We start from the raw sequence: 23,878 nt of genomic DNA, 5'->3' as shown, positions 1-23,878 counted from the left end.
TCTGTCATTGTATGGAGAATATAAGATTTCGGCCCATACATATGTTATATATCACATAGGCCACATCCCTATTAAACCAAGAAAAAGAAAACATAGGGTGAAGAACACCAATTTTTGTAGCGGGATTTTTTGAGCCAATATCAACAACATATATCATGAATTTTTTTTTTTTTTATTAATATTAACATTAAAAGGCTTAAATGTCTCCACAATAGCACATGGCACAATTGTAATAAAAAAATAAAACCTGTATAACAACTCAATATAAACATGCAGGTGGTGTTGAGCCCAGGGACCGACAGCCTACTCTCCTGGGTGGATGGGAATCTTAAGTAATCATACACAAATGGTCACTAATGATTGGTGTGTACGTGCTGAAGGGCGGGACCCTGTAATGGGCGGATGACGTAGGAGGATTTTCCCTTCATAGGAAGCATATTCGGCACATGAGACGCCCACTGCAGCATGCAGGGGAGCTTGTGTGCAATCGGTCGGCTCAGCTGTGAGATTTCAGTATGGTATTATTGTTTGCTTCAAGTTCCATCTAAAACTGTAAGAATTGCTTTGAGTCCTTTTGAAGTCTGTCATTTTTTGGTGTTTATGGACTTATTCCCTCTTTGTAGGACTAATAGACATAACACTAAAACTGAAGGAATTGTAACAAGTAGATGTGATTTAAAGTAAGTGGGTTGCTAACCCCAGTGAATGTGCACAAATTGGTGAAAAATGAACAAATATGGGTTGGTTACCACATTAACACTGTGGTGGTTCTAATTACGATAATACTAACCACATGGTGGCAATAATGTAAAAAGAGATATGCATGTTGTATAACTGATTATGAATTAATTGGCCGGCATCACATTTAGGATGTTTGGCGATGGGGCTTGGAGCACCGTTTTGCAACATTGTTAGGAATCTCTATAAAGTGGGTAATAGGCTATTAGGCACTATCAAACTTGTAAAACATGATTGGATGGATAATTTAAAGTGCTATCATATTTATGTTGATACCAGATTAAAGCAGATAACAGCTTCACTGCCATGACCACCGGTTTTTGTTCCCCACCACTGATTCTTACAGAGAGTGTTGCTAAACACAAGCATCAGGTACAGTGATGTATAATATGTTTAGTTTAATGTATTTTTTTTTCTGTTAATGTAGTAATAATTTAATTGATAAGTAATAATTTAATCCTCTCCTGAGGAAGCAGATATTTCCACAAAACACGTAGAAAATTAACCCAGAATGTATCCCTCACAGGGACACTCTGAAAGGAGAGATTATTGTGTGTAATAATAATGGTTTTATGTGGTTTATGTATTGGAAATGAGCCTTTTAATGTAATTAATATTACAATTTTGTATTTTCATAATATATGTTGTCAATATTGGCCTAAAAAAATCCCGCTACAAAAATTGGTGTTCTTCACCGTATGTTCTCTTTTTCATTGTATGGAGAATGCAAACTCTTTTAAAAAACCTAGATCAGAAAATAATAAACTAAACTATATCCATGGTATTTTCTTGTTATAATTTTAGATTTGGCAGTGTTCCACTTAAATGACACAGGTTTCATTCATTAACGTATTATTCTTCCTTCTTAATTCCCACCTGCATTTTCTTAAGATTTGGAAAGTCCCCAGGAGAAATCTGATGTTCCTTTTCAATTTTTATGTAGATATCAGCCAGGTTGCTAATCAGCTCCTTCTTCTTGTTTTCTTTCCCAAACATATTTGGCATTTCCTTTTTCAATGCACTGATAATATAGGCATGAACCTGAAACAGGCAAAATAACAAGTAAGCAAAACTTTGCTATGACACGAGGCATGCCATTTTATTACATGGAAACGAAGAAAAATATTTTTGATTTTCATTAGTAGTATTTGATTACCATTATTTATACACTTTACAGATTTGTTTCTATGAGGCCTTCACAGTTGTAATTTATTTGATGCTTTTTTTTTTATATTTAACATAGATTTGTACATGCAGAAGATCACACACATTACAATATAAGAAGAAAGATTACAAGTAGACAAAAGATGTGTACTCTACCTATTCTCTCTCTTCTTCATATCACGTCCCATCTTCTCTTTCCCCTACCTCAGCCCTTCTGTTCTGCAACTTTCCACATCTCTCCTCCAAACCCCAGTCTGAGTGTGAACTCAACTTTAGTACCCTATCGTGGCTGCACACTCACACTATTCATATCTGGTCCTTAAAACATCAAATTCTATTGCCAACATTCAGACGTGACAGTGGCAGACAGGGTCCTCAACTAGAAAGTGGTCCTCCCTCTAACAAACTGGCGATACTTTTGGCAATGGTCCACATGAAGCCATTCATTATGCCCTTTATAAACTTCTGTACAACACTGTATGAAAAATACTGAAATAATACGTTGACCATTTCATTATGTATAACCCTTTAATGTCATAAATTAATGTATTTGCAAGTAAAAAAAAGTTTAGGTAATCCCTGGATGGACAGTTCAGCATTAATCTTGGGTGTTTCAAATTTAGATAATAAAACACATCAAAGAAGAAGCCTTAATGTTTGTCATTTACATCTTAAACATGAAGAAGGCTGTGTTACATAAATAGAAGTGGTCACTCATTTTGCTCACCTTGGCCAGCCTAGCTCTTTTAATGAGGTCATTTAGTTTGCGAAGAGCTGCATTCCTTGGCAGTGACTGAATGTCCTTGAACAAATCTTGTTCCTCTGCTTCAAACAGTTTGCGATTGTCTGGTATGAGTAGTGGCTGGGACCAGAAGGAACCAATGTACACGCGCACCACCTCTGGAGTGTTGATGATCTTGCCCAATGACCACATGAGGGCTCCATACACTCTCATAAGCTGTTGGGTTTCGATTTGATCTGCCTTGTTTAGTACAACACGGATTTTATCTTCATGGTTTTTGAGTGCTTTGATAACTTCAGAAAACTCATCTGATATATCCAGTTTATGGGCATCAAAGAGCAGAATGATACGATCCACACGTTCTGCGAACCACTCCAAGACTGCAGCAAAATCATATCCTGCGAGAAAAGGAAAGAGGATTTTAGGTCATATACATTTTCAAACTTCCAGTTTACTATACTTACATTGCTAAACAGGAAATCCTGATTGAATGCTTTATGTCCTGAAACAAAAATATCCACACAGCCCCTGATCCACTGTGCATCTTTAGTAAAATGTAACTGCTAGTCATAGATCAAAACATTTACTGTAGAATATATAAAAGATCCAGGCTCTGCAGCTATTTTACATAAATTACTTTTTTTTATTCATGGAGTATATGGCAGGACAATTTCAAATAACCAGAAATAAATTCCTATGTGCTAGAGTTATGTTCAGGCAATGTTTCCGTGCCACTTTCTAAAAACTTGCAATTGAAACTTTTACAGCAGATGGTATTCATCTGCTTATTACCACCCCACTTAAGGTGCGTACACACTTCCAATTTTTATCGTTCCAATCGAACGACGAACGATCGATTGGGCAAAAAATCGTTCGTAAAAAAGTAACCAACGACGCCGACGAACGAGGAAAGTCGCTGGAAACGAACGACCGGACCGACGGATCGGACGACGATCGTTGACCATCGTTCGTGTGTACGGTCGTTCGTTGATCGTCCATGGTCAGAGCATGCGTGATGAACGAACGTCCGTCACTTTCCTGTCATGCACATAGTTCCTCTATCGCTCAAACGATCGTATCTATTGTGTGTACAATATCTACGAACGATCGTGTCGTTAACTCTATGTGCAGGATCGGTGCTATACGATCGTTCATATATATCGTGCATGAACGTTCGTCGTTCGTTTTCCAACGATAATAATTGGAAGTGTGTATGTAGCTTTATGCTCCATGGGTGATTGTGCGTAAGACACTACATAGGGATAGCATGGTTTAGGGGTAAGAGGAAGGGGAACTCTAAATAAAGCTATAGATTGCATTACCACCAAGCATACATTTACACTATTTTAGTGCATAATTAGAACATAATTAGCAGCTTTTAAAACAAACTCTTAAAATACCCCATGTCAGAGCTCCATGCATAATGAGAGCAGCATGCAATATAAAAGTATTTTCAAAATTAAGTTATGGTCCTGGCAGCAGATTATGTGAGGCTTTCCTGCAGGCTCCCAGGACTACGGCATGGCTGGAAGGGTAGACAAAGCAGGCCCACTGCTGCATGCCACAAAGCCTGACTCTTTCAGAAGTGTTGGGGGGTAAATATTAAAAATGTTACCTTTTCACCACAGTGAAATTAGGCAAACACAAGTAGTCTAAATAATTGTTATTTGTACTTTTCTTTGGCACGCTCATCTCATAATTTAGGGGGAAGTGATGGGGTCTCTTTAACCACCTGGGCGTTTTACTGATGTCTGGATTTCTGTACCAAAAGCGGTACACTGTTTTTCATGAAATAAAATAAAAAATTGTAGACCTGTAACTTACAGAAATATGTCTGAACAAGGGTCTAGTAGATATCCTGAATATAACAAAGTTTAAAACAGACAATGATGTAAAAAAAAAAAAAAAATTAACTTTAATGGTAAAATTAAATAAAAAACAGAAAAATCAACTTAAACAAGAATGCATAAATAAAAAATACTGAAAATGCAATATTTTTTTAAAACACCTCCCTAGTGTGGTAAATTTTAACGAGTCCAACGTCACATACCTATAGACAAAACCACATAAATATATTTTGTACTGTTTTGTATTGGATTGGATACAGGACTTTGTATTGAATCCAATACAAAATATTTGAATTTCCCGCTACGACCCCCGTCGACGCGCATATGCACTGATATCATCAGGAATCGCTGAGGGATGCGTACGCGAACGCCGGGAGTTCTAATTCTTTCCGTACTTCCATGCAAAAAGCGTTACATTTTTTGCATGGAAATTTTATTTAGATTGTAGGCTATAATTCTTAGGCATCACTCACCGAAATATGTCTAAAATTTATTAAATTTAATAAACTTTAAAAAAGTTTTTTATAAAACAAAAAAAAAATCTTTAAAAAAAATAGTGTATAATGTAATGTAACTGTACAGTAGCATATATATATTACAATTATATAAAGATTTCTTTGTATTGGACTCAATAGAGCTTTTTTGTAGTGAGGTCAATACAAAGTTATTTCAATTTCCCGCCCCGCCTCCACCGACGCTTGCAGCGGCGTCACCGGGAAACCCCGAAGATCGTCACTGCACACGCTGGGAGAAGACAGCGTGTGCAGTGACGATCTCCACACGCTAGAAGAGGACGTAAGGAGAAGAGAGGGTAAGTGTTTTTCTTCAGTTGTTATCCGATGGTCATGCAATGTTGTATGACCATCGGATTGCACTGTAACGCTTGTTTTTATTTTTAGCTACCCCAAACCAGGTAAACGATTGTAGCAAGTTTTCTTACCCCGAACCAGGCTCGGGGTAAATGCCCAGGAGGTTAAAAGATAAAGGGCCTTTGTGTTCGATATCGGCATATGCTATCTCCAATAATAAGAGGATATTATTTTATGACAGTTTGTGCCATACTAATTGTCTAGAGTGCTTAGGTATTTTTTCGGATGCCAAGTCAGAGTATGAGAATGCCAAAGCCACTTGTTCATAACCAAAGCCTTCCTGCTTATCTGATGTTCACATTTGCAAACACAGAATAGCAATTAAACCAAATTTCTTATATTAATAATAATAATAATAATAAAAAAAAAATAAAAAAAAAAAGATTTGTCTGAGACCAGGCCTGGAAAGGTTCATTACAAGCTCTGCTGTATTGATCGTCAATTATCCATAGTTCAATCATATATTGGTGAATACATACATATTTATGATTAGTCAACATCAAGGGATGCATTCAGGTAAAAGTTGTGTATAAATTGTTATGACCCTTCAATTGTTTTAGGATTTTAAAATAACATAGAAACAGACTTTCCCAAAATAGATCAAAACAGCTAAAGACATTTTTTTACAAAAATTTTTTGTCTTTAGGATTGTTTAAAGGCAACAGTTCCTTAAAGCGTACAAACACTCACAAAACCAAGTTTGGCTTATGGATAGCATAAACCAAAATTATCATCTGAATACTTTTTTTTTTCTTCAGCTTGCTTTTACCTTTAAACATCAATAACGAGTTCTGGACACACCCCCAGGTCTCTCCACGCCTAGGTGGAGAGGTGCAACCTGGGTAATGCCACCCGGGAGTGTTTCTAATCCCATCACACTCCCCTAATTATGCAGATTTGACTGGGACTCATGTCACTCGAGTGCAACTGCTCCGTCTGCAGCTGCTTCCTGCTTGTTCTCAGCCTGTGAGATCTACCTGCAGAGAGAAAGAAGGGGGAGTGGGTGGAGGAGAAGGTCAGGAGAGGAAGAGAACGTGGCTCGTCAGTCACAAGCTGGCCACTTCTAAACACTTCAGAAATCATATTAATTATTTGCATGGATACAGGCTGACCCAGCCAGTGCTACCAGGGAAGACTGACATTTTAGTGCAAGTAAGCATACATTAATAATTGAAGGACTAGCTTTTGAGTACAGTTCCTCTTTGAGTGGAACTCCAGCCAGCACATTGTATAGTGTCTCTTGGTACTGTTTATTTGGTTGCTGTCCTGTGTAAACCTTCTTCTTAGCCTGGCAAAAACATTACAGGGGGTCCAAACAATCTTTGGGGATCCAAAATCGGCCAGTCTTGAACCACAGGCAAGGGGTAAGTGCAAGCAGATAGGGATAGGACAGGCAGGGGGTAAGTGCAGGGAGATAGGGATAGGATACAGCTGTTCTCTCAACCTGAGGCGACATTAAAATTTCATAAAGGATGATGGATAGTTTGGATTCGAAGTTAAGACCACTTCTCCTGATGTTGCCTTTAACCAAGTCAATGTTGATTCACTCAAACTTTCACTTTCCCTGTGTACTAAGGAAGGGCGGAGAGTGATACAAAGATCAAGATGCCAACCATGAACACCACGTTATGTACATGAAATTATTTCAAACAATGAAGCTGACAGATGAAAATGTCTATCTTTTATTTTTGGTAACTATAAAAATACTTACTGTATAAAATCAAAATAATTCATTAAAAAAAAAAATGAAAGACTATTTTAATGCTTCTGTCTTCTGGATTTAAACAGGTAAGTGTCACTAACCTGTCATTAGAAGTAAGCCTGGCATGCATTTCACAACGAATATGGGCTTACAAAAGTTCAATAAAGCGCAAAAATCATTGTGCTGGATCTTTACAAAATTACCAGAAATGTGCATGTGGAATAAGGGAGGACTTTTCCGTCCTTAAAAAACATTCCTTGCACTTAATTTTCTGTATTTTTTTTTTTTTTAAATGTAACTTCTATAATCCTATGGGATGTGAAGGCTGCCAGAGGTTGGTGGTCAAATACAGAGAACCTTATAAGGCTAAAAAACCAAAAATAGTCACCATTTATAAAAAAAAAAAAAACTGTCCTAGTAAATGTACTGCTAGTAGTATTTTCTTTAGGATTCTACAAAGATTCTAAACAGAGGTTCTAAAATAAGTGGAAATTGAAAACTGTAGGACGTAGTTTTTCCTTACAGGTAAATTATGTAGGGATATAGAAAGTACACAGAGTAAAAGTCTCATGCATATTGTTAGGTCACAGATAGCTCAGACTGACCGATCCATGACAGCCTTCCTTAGTGTTCTGTTTCTAAGCAGAACACAAAGTTAATAATCAGCAATGCTCTGCTAATTTATAATTATTTTGCCATAACATCTACACTATTAGCTTGATGTATTAGCAGTCTACAGATTGTGTAGACAAGTTAAAATTGAGCCTAGGCAACCTAGTAGCTGTCAAAAATTTGCAATATCGGTTGCTATCATTCACAACACACTTTCTTTCATGATTCTTTTCTTTCACGACTCTCATTCTTCAATATAAAGTTTTGATCGAATTTAAATGAAAGACTCCTAAACTCTCCAGATAACATATAAACAGTTCCTGAAAATGCAAAACAAATATTCTATACTATTAATTGCCTCAAACAGACTTGAAGAATAGCCTACACACTTTTATTAAAACAGGCCCAGCACTAGATATATTTTATTATGTTGAAGCTGAACTCCAGAATCCTAGTCATTTCTAACCATTACCTCCCTATCCATATCCATATAAAACCGCTGTATTGTCTGTTGTTTACTTTTTACTAACTCTTTTTTTTGTTTGCAATACCAGCAGCTTCCAAACTTTACAGTATATATTGACATGTATGAAGATCAGAATAGGCTGTAGTATGTCACATCCGGCATGTGCACCCTGTACTACTTATCCTGGAATTCTGCGGGAATACACAAATGTATATGTGGGCATTTCTCTAGGTTTAACACAAAATGGATGTTAAGCAGGTATATGACTGGGTGCTGGGTAACAGTCGTTATATGGGCGTTTGTAAATACTTAGCAGGCTCACAGGTCCAGTATTTGCTTCCAGGTTGGAGGGGTAATGCTGGAAGCAAAAATGAGTAAATAAATCACTAGAATGCAGAAGACTGACAAGTAACTGCCTCAGCCTACCTTACTACTGTTGCTTACCATTCCTATCCCTTTATGACCGCAGTGTACCCCAATTGTCAGGATGTCTTGCGGAGCCTCTGGCTTCCATACTTTGAATTTCTAAAGCATGTATGTAGATATAAACTATTGACTATTTTGTCTGCATATTTATCTTAGGTCAATAACACAAAGTATTACAGAAACATTAGCAAAAAACCAGGAAGTATACCTGCTCAACATGTATGGAGTCTGTTGTGGGATCTGCTTCCATTTCGATAGTAATCCAATGTCAAATAGCCCAGAGACATCTAAGAAGATGCCCAGTGCTACTTAATGCAAAAGAGAAACCGATTTACCAAGAGTATTATTATTAATATTACACAGTATTTATATAGCACCATCATATTACGCAGCTCTGTACAAAGTCAATAGTCGTGTCACTAACTGTCCCTCAAAGGAGCTCACAATCTAATGTCCCTACCATAGTCATATGTCATTAATGTAGTATAAGGTCAATTCAGGGGGAAGCCAATTAACCCAAATGCATGTTTTTGGGATGTGGGAGGAAACCGGAGTACCCGGAGGAAACCCACACGGACACGGGGAGAACCTGCAAACTCCATGCAGATAGTGTCCAGACTTGGATTCAAACCTGGGACCTAGCGCTGCAAAGGCCGGAGTGCTAACCCCTGAGCCACCAAAAATTGCAACCTATTTTATTGTGTTGCGTTGTATACTCCTGTCTACTTTGCATACTCCTAACACAAACTTCTTTTATCTAAATTGACACCTGGACAAGACAACCACAATTGCTAAATAGGCTGAAGCACCAAAAATATTTCTTATGAGACCAATATATGTTTTTTTTAATTTCTAAGTATAAAAGGAGACTCTTCTCATTCCTTTGCTTTAACAGGCACACATTAAAGGTAAAAGTTCAGAATGTAAAATCTTTACGATTTACAGCACTCTTTTCTCCAAATTCTTTTCCAGAAGGCACTACCAGCACAGAGATATATCAAATTCCATGCATCACTTAACTGTTTAACATAGCCATGAAGTATGGGTAACAGTAAATGGCTACATTCTCCTTTTTACTAGCTATAGCCAGTATGATCTACAATATATTTCTTCACTACAGAATTGTCAAGTCATAAAAATTTTTGAATATATTGTATGAGAGAAAAAAAAAAATAGAAAAAGCCCAAGTTTACTCTATTTAAAATGCAGACCACAGGACAGAGAACAGGGATACAGGTTAGAGTCAGAATGAAGTTAGAATTTCCGAACTCTATAATTCCAGCTCAGTAACCCAGAAAGAATTACAGTGCCTGGATCATTTGTGGTGAACTTTACAGTTACATATGTTTAAAGTGTGACTAAACAGGTAAAGTAAAAATTAAATTGCAAGCAGGAAGGCTCCATTACAAGAGAGACCAGCTCTGTCAAGCTGACTAAAGATCATGAATCTGGAAAAAGACTGGGCAAAGATTTCTAAAGCTGAGTATGCAAGTTGTTTTGTCTTCACATGTGACTCCTTGTATAGTCCCTTGGATTTCTGCTCAAACATAAAAGTTTTTTGAGAAGCATGGATGTGAAATACAGAAGTGATGAAATATATCTAAATTTTTTTTATATTGCATATTCAGCTGGACATAAAAGTGAAATCCCAGTGTTAGGTTTTTTGTTATCTGTGGCCCATTGAAGACATTTACATTTACTTGTTGAACCATAGACTGTGGAAAGAGAAAAAAAATAAATCTCCAAGGTTAAGTAATTCTCCTCTTACACAGCTATAACATCATCCAGTTTACCCTATTGGTGTTCTAAGTGACCACTGGAAAATGTATTTCACACCACTTTCAGTACTGATGACAATCACCAGAAAAAAGGGAGCTGAATCTCCTTTGGCACAATGGACAGCAGTGAAAACATGACATTGCATTTCCAAAACAATTTAGCTTGAGATGAATGATGGAATGAGGTGATGTGTATATACATCTATTAGTGGTATCAATTTGTTGAAGCTTTATGTCAGGGGTCAGCAAACTTTTTGGACTACTAGGCCATTTCAGGAGGTCAAGAAGACACACTAGGCCAGAAGAAGGTGCCCAAGAAAGGTTTTTTATTTAAAAATACAGTGCAATCAATGGTACACGTGATGTTGCATGTTCTTAGAGACAGATACAATATCAGGTTCTAATGATGAGGAAATCAGTAACAGAATGTCATTGAGCTGAGAGCACAGCTTGTTCGTACAAAACTTAATCTTGGAGAACAGCTGCTCGCACGAATAAGTGCTGCCAAACATCGCGATCACAAGCTTGGCACGGGCTTACAACATTGGAAACTGAGCATGTGGCAGCTGACGGTAGAAGTCAATGACAGTGGAGCAAGAAGTAAACTTGGAAAAGAGAATGTCCGAAGCCTGCAGCTCAATCAACTCCAATTGTACATCATAGGGGGCATCGTCATAGGGAAAGTCAAAGAGAGTGTTGACGATCTTGAACTCTTGCGAATGAGAACGTACATCAGTAAAGCGCAAAGAGAATTCATTTCCCAGGGTTGTCAGCGCACTGGGCGATGTGCAGGAAATGGACATAGTCGCCCTTACACAGACAATTCTCCCATAGAATCAGCTTTGCTTCGAATGCCGGCACATGGGCTTCCACGTTCGTGATGAGCACGTCACGTCCTTGAAGCTTCAGGTTAAGATCGTTAAGGCGAGAGCTGATATCAGTGAGGAAGATGAACTGACAGAGCCAAACCTCTCACTGACCCCTCTCACTGACGAAGGAAACAATCCTGTGGTGGAGGGTGAAGATGCGCTTCAAGGCGTTGCCACGACTGAGCCTCAGTGTGGTAAAGCAGATTGGTGGTTGAGAGGACAAGCAACCACTGCGTTCACTAACTTCACCACAACAGTCATAATGTCCGTCATGCCAACTGCTTTGGCACACAATGACTCCTGGTAGACGATGCAGTGCACCTTGCGTATCTCCTGCGCACAGCCCAAAGAGCGGCAGTGGTCGATGAGCAGCTACAAAAGTCCTTTGGTAGATCCAACTATGGCAGGTGCACCGTCAGTAGTTACCAAGACGAGCTTCGACAGGTCAAAACCACTCAAAGCAGGTAGGAGTGCATTGAGTACATCTTAGCCAGTTGTCTTTCCATTCATCGGGATGAGTGCTTGGCATTGAAATGCCCCTTGAGATTCAACCAATTGAAAGTGCTGAAAGTTGGTGTCGTTGCACAATAAACACAGGGCTTCGTTGCCGTTTTGGACGAAGAATAATTTGTCAGTCTATTCGGGGTTGAAGACACGACGTTCAAGGTCAACCTTTCGGAGACTGGTAGCTCCGCATTACTTCTGCTCTTTAGGCATGGTAATTGGGGTTACTGTGCAGGAACTCGAAATAACGCAACAATTTAATTAGGCCGGATCCGACAAATAACTAGAGGGGCGTTAGGCTACTGGCTAGGCCCTAGCCGGTCAGAGTTTGCCTACCTTTGCTTTATGTGATTTTGCTAGATATTGTGGACTGGGTGAATGTTTATTAACCTTTAAATCTTTAGATATTGTGATAATATGTGACAATTTACTTCAAGGAGAACCTGTTTGCAATATATATTATATCTAGAGGTTGTTACCCTCCATCCTACCCTTTCACTCCCTTTTTTCTGTTATTACTCCACCCCCCCTTTTATTTATTTTTTTACAAAATCTTTAAAAAAATTACTATACATGAATCAATTTAACTCTTGCCAAAATTACAAAAAAAAGTTTTAGTTTGGATATAATTTAAACCATTAGGCATAAGTAAAAGCCTGAAAATGAGAGAGAATTGTTGTAGCATGCATACAATATGCTTTTTATACTGGTCTATATAACAATACCAAGCAGGCAGGACACTTCTCATTGCTCTCATACCTCAGGCATTACATAAATCCCCTCAATTAATCTTCCGTTTAGTGAGGTGGAACAATTTAGTATTTCAAGTAGAGGTGTTCCAAGGTGCAATCAGGAGCCTTGTCACATAGGAAACTTTCCCAGGATCACTCAGACAGTAAGTGATACAAGTTTTGGAACTATGGTAGAAGAGAAATATATTTTTCTCCTACGGGTAGGGGGAGGGCTGTAAGTGGTGCTTGAAATTTTTGGTAGCAGTACCTTAGATCTCACGCTGGTGATATACAGAGCTGCAAGGTAAAATGAAATGATTGAAAGAAAAAACAAAAATCACACACACATGCATGGTTAGCCCTACACATATAAGGTATTCCTTAACAAAGTTGACATTTAAAAACTATTTTAGCACCATCACTTTCATTTGGAGGACAGAAAAAAGAATGACACTGCTCAATACCCAGAATAATTGGGGCTTTCTTGAGATACCAGCAGACAAACAGCAGAGAAGCATGCAATAGAAATGTGCAGGCTTCTCCCATGAGATTTTTTAAAAAACTTTTGCGAAGGGCAAAGTAAAAATTCACATTCATTTCTGGTCAGAATAAGTTGGGCTTATTAGGGATAATTTAGTTATTCTTAGAAATTAAAGCAAAATCTTGGGAACTGATAACAAGGGGTTAAAACTATTTTATGAATACATGGATACAAAGTGCAGCATTAAACATATAATACACATCTGTGGCATTTAAAATCTATCCCTAGAAATGTTTAACAGCCAGTTCTGTTTGAATGTGTAAAAGTGAAGACTAAATAAGAACACCTGCATTTATTTTGTCACATTTTGTTATCATTCTATTAGTTATCAGCAGCCACAAATCACATATTGCACATCTAGGTAAATAAAACCTTGTTGGTAAGTGCAGCTGTATGAAACGCATATTATGGCTTAACATCCTGTTTTCAAATGACTGTACACAAAATGAAATTCACTGTTCTGACAATCCTATGCATGAGGACACGTTCATGTCAAGACAGGATGTTACTTATTGGTACATAAATACTGCGGTACTCAGGGCCCTAAACAACTCAAGTGTAAAAACAAGGCAGTTGTGTCTTTGACCTCGGTCTGTCCCGACCTGTCCCGAATCTGCCTTGACAGCAGGGCCACTTGTTTGGGTTGTGTTGTATGTAAGAGCACAGAAAGTTTAAAAAAGCAGACATTCAAACAAAGCACTGTAAAAGAGCACTAAGGTGCAAAAATATAGAGAAGAGCAGAGAAAGGAAGGTTGAACATTCGTTAGCATAAAGTCAAGTCTCACCAGAAAGGTCATGCAGGAGTTCTTTCAGAGAAGAACTGAAATGGAAGAATGAATACAGAAGCACAGAAAACAGGGGGTTGGAGGATGTTACCCGCAGGGTATAAAGCTGATTGGGTGCAACCACTGTCAAGTGTTTCTAACAAGAAACAGAAAATGCTTTTTTATATTGTACAAAGAGCACAGACCATATATTATTTTGCACCAGGTGATCCCAAACCTAAGGTTACATGCAACAGTTATTAATTTAGTTCAATCTGTAATTTACCTATAGGACTGGTAGAAAAGAATAAAACCCCAAAAAAGTAGAACAAATGTTAATGTTAAATAAAAAAAATCACAACATTAAACATGAAATGGGCATGTCAGAGCCTTAGTTTTTCCTTGGTTTTAATTGTCCCAACATTTCCTTGGTTTTAGCTTACTTGATTGGTTACTGGTCCCTTATCTACCCCCTGCACAATTCTTGCTGTAGGCTGCACGGAATTACTCACCAGGCAGGGAAGAGTGAAACAAATACAGGAAGACCAGACCGTTCTGTGGAAAATGAATGCGGGTAACAATTGTGAAGGGTCAGCTGCGTAAGTCATTAAAGTGGTGGCGTACATGAGAGAAAAATTATTTATCTCCCCAACTCCAAAGAACCTTTCTGACACAACATATCCAAGCTGATCTAGCGTGAAGTCACATGAAGCTGTCTGAACCTTTTCCAAATATCCTACTTTTACTACTGATTTTTCCTAGGTAATAAAATTAAGTTATAACTCAGAATAAGTTAGATATATCTTAAAGGCTACCAAGTAACTGTTTTGCTGCCCATCATTTGTGGGGGACTATAGGTAAAAATCTATGGGTGCTACTTGCAGAGAATCTGAAAGGAAACTACAGGTAAATTACAAGAATGAATAAGCCATATGGTTGTTTAACAGTCTGATTTGAAGTTTGGAATAAGAATTGGTCACCCATATTAGATATCCTATTACAAATACAGCTTGAAACTCAAAGGTCCATATGTTCAGGTCAAGAATATTTAGGCTCTGAACATGGGTAGCCCATGTGTCTGGATTAAGAAAGTTGATTAAGGTTAGTCACCAGTATTGCCTGGGGTCTTTCTGCTGCTGATCTTTCCCTTATAATCAGAAAGCCAAGAACTGTTCTACAATGCATTTCAAAGTCAGCCATCTTGGTAGAGTAAGGGCTTGCTTTACCTTGTCAGAACAATCCCCAGATGACTGGCAAAAGAGACCACAAAGCACACTCACTGCATACTGTAAATATAGGAATGAAGCATAGTGGTGCAATACAAGAAAAGTATTGATAAATCTGAGGAGGAAAAAAAAAAAAGGTAGGTTTTTGTATTGTACTTCTCACAAAAAACCATAATGTTACCCATAAACCAGCAAATCCTTGTTTGAGTATTACAGGTCCACTAACTAGAGGTTTGTGGAATGATCCCGCATATGTTTACACTGCAAACAAGTCTGTATTGGCAAAGTTTTCACAATTGTTTTTCTATATTAAGAAAGCTAAAACTGAAAACCTAACACCCTCAAAAATATGAAACTATCACCATATATCACAAAAATTTTGTATAAACACAAAGAAGCAACACAATTCAAATCACAACCTCTACTACCAAATTAAATACTGTGTTATGCAATGTTTAGATATCACAAGGGAGATTTTTAAATGGTACTGCCTGGCACAGTACAATTATCCCAGGCATTTCAGTTCGGAAGGGAAACCCCTTTGATTCACTAGCAGTCTTTATAACTTAGCATTAAGTCCTTTACACAGCATGCCTTCAGAATAATATAAAAAATGTAAAGAGATTTATTGTTGTATGCATTTTGAAAATTGAAGACAGAAATAACAAACATTAATAAAGATTATGGTCAGGTTGCTCATCCACAGCTTGCAGAATGTATTTTCAGTCAAAAAAAACCTCTAAACTTTAAACTGCGTGCATTGATTGTGTTACCATTCACAAAATTGTTTACTTGTACAGCTCATCAGTTAAAATATATGTAAATAATGGCCTTGGAATTTTTTCTCTCACTTAGGTTTAGTCTACACAGAAATTTTCCTCAGCGTTTAACCCGAGGCTTTAAAAGCCCATGTTTGAAACTCCCATGCATTCCAATGGGCTAATCTACACCAAGACGTTTCCTTGAGAAACGTTTATGATGTTATCTATAACGTTGCTTGCAACATATAAAAAAAATTAAAACACGGGGTTAATGCTGGAAAATGCTGGTAAACGCTTCCGTTGATTTCAATGGGGCAGTTTCCCACGTTTATAAGCACTTTAAACGTAAACGTGTTAACGCTGGAAAACGCAGCATAGACGTTTACCAGCCTTTTAAAGGCAAGTATTAAAACGCTAATAAAAGTGCATAACAACACAAATAAACGCAGTAGGAATGTTTACATGCCTTTTTAAAAAACGTCCATGTAGACCCTGCCTTATGAATGTGCATAAGTTTTTGTATGTATGCGAGAGGGGTGATTTACTCATTTCCATATTACTTGTGTTTTCTTACGGGCAGCATCTATCAGTTTTAGTTTGCTTCAAGTGGGTTTTGCATTCCAATACAACTGTATGGCAATGGAAAACTTGCTTGAGGGCAGGTCAAATTCCAAATAAGCTCAGGAGCATCTCAAATCAATTCACCAACACAAGCTTGAAGCCATTACCACAGGGCATGAAACACTTTTTTAAAGTACAATTTTAGTGCTACCATAAAGCTGCTGAGAAGCCCCAAATGTGAAAGCAATGGGCAAAATCTCTTAAAAAGAACATCTGGGCTCTCCTAGACCCCTGATGTCCCCTCCAACTCTTGATCTGCTTACTTCTTTGGCCACAGCTATTGGGGTTTAAAAGTCCTGAACCTGGAAGTGATCAGGATCAGAGAACTTAAAGAGGAAGTAAACCTAAAACAAAAAAAATCAATTCTATCTATTTACATTCAATTCTGCAGAACAGTCATGAGGTTTCTTTCATCGGGTGCCGCGTAATCCCAGGATCTGTCTTCGGGCCGGCGCATTAGGCGCCACCATCATCTTCTCTTCTTCCTGGTTCTTTTTCCTACGTCACCCTAAATCATCGGGTGATTGGGGGAAAAAACTTGCCGATCTCACCGTTCATGCCCGAGATCTGCAATTTTTTCTGCCTTTTGCTGAAAGGGCTCACTCTGCACATGCTCGAGATGCTCGGGGGCATGCACAGAAGGAGCAGCTAAGAGCCTCCTGGGATGTGTAACGTAGGTATACCAGGAGGCTCTGCCATTTTTTACTTTAAATAAAAGGGTTGTCTACCTTTTATGTAAACTAAAAATTCTGAGTTTAGATATGCTTTAAGATCTCTCTAAAGAGAGAAATTAATAAATTAGACTTCACTGATCTCCCTCTGCTGCCCATGTTGGCAACTTCCTAGGAGTTACAAGTGAGAAATAGGGGTCTCCACGTAAAATAATTAGTTCTTTATTACACCCAGGAGCCTGATTTACAAACTCAAAATATTCAACAGAAGTCAAGAACTTGTTTTCAAATTACTGACTCTTAGATTGTTCATGCTGGTTGGGTGACTGCTGGGAACATAATCTGTTTGCCCTGATGAACATGGCCACTGGGACAGAAGGTAATGAAAAATCTAAAAATACACTACTGTCACCAAAACAGAAAGCGAAAGAAAATTTTCCACAGAGGATAGGATTCTCAAAGGGAGGATTTTCCCTTTTTGATTTCCTTTCACAGCTTGGTATGTTTTTGGGAAAGGAAATTAAGGGAAGTCTCCAAATAAAGTATACCAGACTCTAAAAACATGACACATAGTAAAAGTTCCCACTGCCTATATAATTTAGAATGGCATTGCATCATTCTAGTGTGTATGTTGTGGTAAATGAAAACGTTCTGCTCCAGTTTATTTTTCCCCTGATGCTGTTGTTTGGCTTTCCCATTCTAAATAAATTAGCTACCAAAGCATGCTGTGGTGAAGGTCCCCAGCATTAACCCAGACAAAGCACACTAAACATATGAAGTAAATTCACAGATGCTGCTGCTCCCCATGAAATCATAAATAATTTTGAAGTAAAAGTTCTAAAATTCATGTGACCTTTGTAAGCAAGATCAAAATAAGCTTACTGTGCCAGAAAAATCTAAACTGAACATATAACATTGACACCTACCTCGGCTGATTCGTTGCTTTTCCCCAGATAATATGCCTGGCGTGTCTATGATGCTGATACTCTCTAGGACAGGATTAGGCAGCTGTGCACACATAAACCTAGTAAAATAAAAAATAAATGAGTTACTTCTAGATTCAAAATCTGTCAACATAATCATTAGGATTACAGTAAGACACACTCATCTGAACATTATTAGCACGCACAGTAATGAAAAAGACAAAAGAGAAATTAAATCTACCTACATTACAATAATTGAACATTCAGTGTGAGGGGTATAAACATGCAATGACCTAAGTTAACATTTACAAGGTTTTGTTGGGTTGAGTATGGAGGGGCATGTAGGCGAGATGGTAAAAGCAGAGGATAGGGGGTGGCCATTTCCAGCAGGTATAGGAGCAACAACTTGAGTATACTATGGAAAAGGTGTAGGGAAAGGAGTGGACAGGCATGATGAGTAAAACTTGTAAATATGCAGTGTAGGTAAGAGAAAAAGGTGTGGTGAAAAAGGGGGATGCAGACACTGTGACAGGGGTGTGCTATGTTTTTTTTTTTTTTTTTAGGTGGCAGGTGTAGCGAGTTCTGAGAAGGGCTGCTGGGGAAGTACAAGAGAGGGTGATATGATAAAAGGTGGGTGGCTTGAGGAGTGAGTGACGGACTGCCCAAGCAGGGTGCAGGGTGGTATTGGGTGATAGTAGGTGGGATAGCAGAAGGGGCAGCTGGCTAAAATTGCACAAAGGAGGGTTGGGTGGTGGAGTTACTGGCTAATGCCGCAGGAGGTTTGTTTGGAGAGTAAGGGGGGGAGCAGTTGCTAAAGATGTGCTAGGTGACTGGGACTGCAGAAGGGGGTTTGGAATGAGAGGGATTGGTGACCTAGCTGACATGGTAGGAGGGACGTAGGGTCCAAGCAGAACTGTGCAGGGCATTAGGAAGCATCTACAGAGATGCTGCAAGCATTAATGTAAATAGAATCACTCCCTCACTATAAAGAAACCACCCCTTTCCCTGCCACAAATACTAACAAATAGGATGACTTTTTCTCTGACACTGTTAGCAGGGATAGAAATGGGTTTTATGTGGAAAGAGCGCGTTCCTATGAATCATCTAAGCTAGCTAGAAGTCATGTATGAAGGAGAAAGGGGTGGTGAGAGAGCACAACAGTAATACTAATGTCCCTACCTCTAACTGCTTGTGGTTTGCATTATAATTTTCTTACAATCCAATTGGGCAATAGAGAGGCAAACACAGATGTAATGAAAAAGGGAAAGACGAAAGAGATTTTGGCCACTTCCGACAACCTTTTAGCAGACAGGAAGTAAATGTATCCCTCAGAGGAAACAGAAGACCATTACCTTCTCTACTTTTTATATATAGATACAAATGTTTTGGGTAAAATAATAGCTTCTACATATTACATTGTTTGCTTTATGAGGTATACAAACATTTAAAGAAGTGTTCATAGACTTTCATCACTGACTGCTGAACATGCTACTGCCTGGATGCAATGCTAAGCATTGGTATTAATTTTAATTCAGAACATGTTAGGGATACTGAACAGATTTTTTCTTCTTTCGTTTATTTCCTTTGCACTATATTTGTTTTGGGTTGGCAACTAAGAAGTAATAAACCAGACATAGGTAGGCAGACAACTAACATTTTGAAGTGGCATCCAGAATTGTGCCTTAAAAATAGTTCCCATCACACACATCTAGTCAGAGAAAACTGAGAAATATAATCTTTTGTATAGTACAAGTTACACTGTTAATGTCTGCTTAAAACTTTCACTGTGGATGGGATCTTCTTGAATCCATATGCAATGCAAAGCCTTTATTTACTGTTTTATACTACTCTATGTGGAAAAGCAAAATGACAGCTGTTCATTCCAGTCTGCTCAAATGCCCAAGATATTTAGACAGCTGTTCCAGACAGCTACGGCACTGATTTCCATCTTGTCGGTCTTTTGAATACAAAGAAAAAGTATCCGGTAACTACGAAATAGAAAATGAAACAATAATAGAAGGGAGATTTATGTGAAACTCTATCCATTTATCTAACTGTAAGATTAGGCTGGGACTTCACTGCCATCTGAGCAATCAAATCCTGATTCCCTGTACCCAATAAAAAGTTTAATTAAGCATACCTAAACTCAGAAATTTTATGTACATAAAAGGGCAATCAAGAATTAATGAGAGCCTCCCGGGATGCATGATGTAGGTATCCTGGGAGGCTCCTGGCTGCTCCTTCTGCACATGCTCGAGCATCTCGGGTATACGCAGAAAGAGCCCTTTCATCAATAGAAAAAAAATTGATGATCACGCATGCGCAGTGAGATTGACAATTTTTTTACCAATCTATGTCACCCGATCTCGTGCCTGTGCAGTGCCAAGATTGGGTGACGCAAGAAGAAAAATACAGAGGAAAAGAGAAGATGTCGGCGCCCAGCGCTCCCTCTGCGCCGGCTGATCTGCGGGATTGAAAGTAAACTTAATTTTTTTGTTTTGGGTTTACTTCCTCTAAGTAATTTCTAAAGTAGGGTTCCACTTTAAGCTAACATCAATAGCAGGCCATATAGCCCATACGAGCTAAAGATTTATATTGAAGGCCCCAGTGAATGCCCAACAAATATACAAGGCAGAATTCCATACTTGACAAGAAAATGCTACTACATAGTTGAAAAGGGGATTGTTGCAGGATTTGAGATTCCCCTTCTACCCAGGAGGCAGTCAATGGTCAAAGCCTATCACCCTTGTCTAAGCTAACAGGTGTTTTTATTTTATTCAAACCTGGCAATAAAGGATAGTTGCTGTATGAGGTCCATGTTACAGGAAATTAAAATATTCTTCAGATAGAAATAGCTGCATTTTGGTCTTTAGGATGGATTCTGCTACAGCAGTCATTACTGGCCCTGATCCCTTATAGTGATTCACACATTTCCCTACAGTGGGAGCAGAAAAAGAATATCATCCGAGGGCAAGGGGGGGGAAAAAAAAATAAATAAAAAAAAAGGCCAATGCATAAAATTGTTTTTAAAAAGCAACATTTACCATCTTTCCAGCTTTGTAGTTTTACAATATGTAACAAAGATGAATAACACATTTTAAGATGTCAGTTTGTGCAGATAGTAAAGCTTCTTGCCTATAACGTCCACAGATTTAACAGTAGTAACAGCAGTCTGTTCTCACCAGAGGATGACGTAAACCTAATACCTACAGAAGAGATGTCAGCTGGGAGAGGGGTGTTCCATGTAAGGCAGGCGTGTCAAACGCAAATACACAGAGGGCCGAAATTAAAAACTTAGACCAAGTCGAAAGCCAAACTTGAAATTTATTGAAAAAACTATTCCATCTCAATAAGAAGAAACAAGAACAAATCAGAAGAGCATGCAGTGGATCGATCTAAATTAAGAATTCTTTTGGAGGCCAAAAAAAAAAAAAAAAAAAAAAAAAGGACGTGCCCGGGCCAGAGTTTGACACTCCTGATGTGAAGTTTCTACTAACATGACAATCAAAGCCGAGCTGATGCAAAAACCTGAATACCCAAACTTAGATAGACAGCCATAATAGGTTAATAAAGAAGAATGCATATTGTAACTTTAATGAGAATGTCTATCCAATGAGAAAGAAAGTTTTTAGTTTTGCCCCTTTACAGGCTTATTTGTTCAAAATGACTATGGCTAGGCCATGGGAGAAAACATAAGAGGTTACTTTGTGAGAATCAAAGTACAGTATTTACCCTGTAGGTAGGAAAAAGTAATTACTGTTGTTTACTTGGGAGATCAGACATTTCATTCCATCAGCACAAGTTCACTCAGTTGGTAAGGCAGAAATTTGAACCTTATGGTGTCTCCCACCTCTGAAGCTTCACCCTGAAATTGATCTTGAGAGAAGAAAAGCAATGCTCAATAAGGGAGTGCATTTATATATTATAGATAAGCCTGTACCAGTAAAAACATTTAAGACTAAATGCACAGAATGTTGAAAGTCGAATATGAGAAATAAAAGATGCTCCAGCAAGTTCAATGACCAACCACTGCATCATCTGGTCATATTAGGCAACCTCAGAAGGACAAAAACCTTAAAGAATTTAAAGCAACTGGACAGGTAAAACATTTTACAGCTTTACCATTTCTTTTAACATAAACCAACTTCGAAAAGGACTGTAGGGAGTATAGCCACTGGAAAAGAAGCATTTTAACATGTACACTTGTGTTCCTAATTAGGAAAAAAATCTGTGACATGAAGAACTCTTAGTCTAATGCCCGTGAAACAATTGTCTGGGTCTGACTTGGAGAAGGTGCTTGGTGCTGGAGCATGTGGTCAGGGGAGAAGTCACTGCAGTTGGGTTTATAGCCTGCTAATGACCAGCAGTTCTGGGGTGGATTATTTCTACAACCTGCCATAGGCCACCAACACTGAGGGATTTAACTTGTTACTACCAACCATAACTGGAGGTTATTATGGCTGCTAATTATACAAATTACAGCATACAGCTACACTAACTATACTGGCTACACTTCCAATTCAGTGGGAAGTTGCATTTATCTTGCCGATACTTTCAAAATGTCTGTCATAACTATTTTAAAATCGGATAACATCTCTATGCTAATGTAAATTGGTGGATTAATTTACTGGTAATCATTGATAATGTGGCCCTCCACTGCTGTGGCAATGCTACCCTCACACATGGCAATGCTACGCTACTTTCCAATAAAATGAAGACTCCAGTGTATTTTAATCTTCATTCACATCACAGTCTACATTAGCAAGGGAACATCTATATCATGTATGTACCGTATTTTTCGCCCTATAAGACGCTCCGGAATATAAGACGTACCCAATTTTAAAGGAGGAAAATCTAGAAAAAAAAGATTCTGAAAGATTATTCCCCTTCTGATCACTCATGTGCCATTCATACCGGTATTCCCCTTCTGATCACTCACGTGCCATTCAAATTCCCTTTCTGATCACTCTATGCCTTTCAAATTCCCTTTCTGATCACTCTGTGTCATTCAGAATTCCTTTCTGATCACTCTGTCATTCAAATTCCCCTTCTGATCACTCTGTTTTTTTTTTCCACTGTACGGCAGTTAGGACAGGAAACAGCAGGTGGCGCTGTGCCGGCTTCTTTCGCTCTGCTTTACAGACAGGAGAAGACACGAGGAGACAGACGCTGCATGCAGCCAGAGACACACGCAGGATCGGGTATCGGGTGAGTATATTATTTTAGGTATTTTATCACACCTTTGTCGTATAGGACGCACTAACTCCCCCCCCCCAGTTTTGGGGAAGAAAAAGTGCGTCTTATACTGCAAAAAATACGGTACCTACAGAAAGTATATCCTCCTTGCCATGAAACTGTCCTTCACCTGTTTGTGATACTTAAAGTAGAAACAGAGTTAAAAAATTGCAACCAGGCATGGCAGAAAGGGACAGGCATTGTCCTTTCTACAATAAACGTCCTTACCTGTCCCCTAGCTTCATGTGTCAAGTTTGATGGCAATTGTTGGTTTATAGCGATACCTGGCACAACCTGGCTTGCCCTGGGGCTGGATGTACAGAGTTACATCATCCCTGCCTGTTCAAAAATCACAAGGATGACGGCATTGCCAGCGACAGATAAGTATAACAGGGTTTAGTTCTAATTTATTGAACATTCCTTGTCATGGAACTGTAGAGATTTGATACATACTGGAACTGAGCTTTTCCTTTTCTACCACCCGAATATCCAAATCACTGGTTATGCTTCTGGCAAAAAATGGCTAAACAAAACTTAGAACAGCCAAACCCCAATCCTACTACATAAAATAGAGAATTAGGAATAACTTAATAAAAAGGGAGCCCCAGTGTACTCTCCTGAGCCGAATTACGCTTGGCTTTACAGACTACACATGCAAATATCTCTAACATAAACAGCCATGATTTGT

General features: G+C 38.5%; 1 protein-coding gene across 1 annotated transcript in view; it reads right to left on the bottom strand.

The window, feature by feature from the left end:
* EHD1 (EH domain containing 1) overlaps positions 1–23,878 on the bottom strand; it is a 49,109-nt gene that overhangs the window by 2,672 nt on the left and 22,559 nt on the right. The window contains exons 2-4 of the mRNA XM_072421382.1: positions 17,959–18,056; positions 2,630–3,042; positions 1,615–1,779 (exon numbers count right to left, since the gene is read on the bottom strand). Of these exons, the coding sequence (XP_072277483.1) occupies positions 1,615–1,779; positions 2,630–3,042; positions 17,959–18,056 (676 nt within the window). The remainder of the gene's footprint in view (positions 1–1,614; positions 1,780–2,629; positions 3,043–17,958; positions 18,057–23,878) is intronic.

Source organism: Pyxicephalus adspersus, chromosome 9 (genome assembly GCF_032062135.1).
Source record: "Pyxicephalus adspersus chromosome 9, UCB_Pads_2.0, whole genome shotgun sequence".
Taxonomy (NCBI): Eukaryota; Metazoa; Chordata; class Amphibia; order Anura; family Pyxicephalidae; genus Pyxicephalus; species Pyxicephalus adspersus.
The sequence above is the reverse complement of the archived record's forward strand: the minus strand, read 5'-3'. Positions and strand labels throughout refer to the sequence as shown.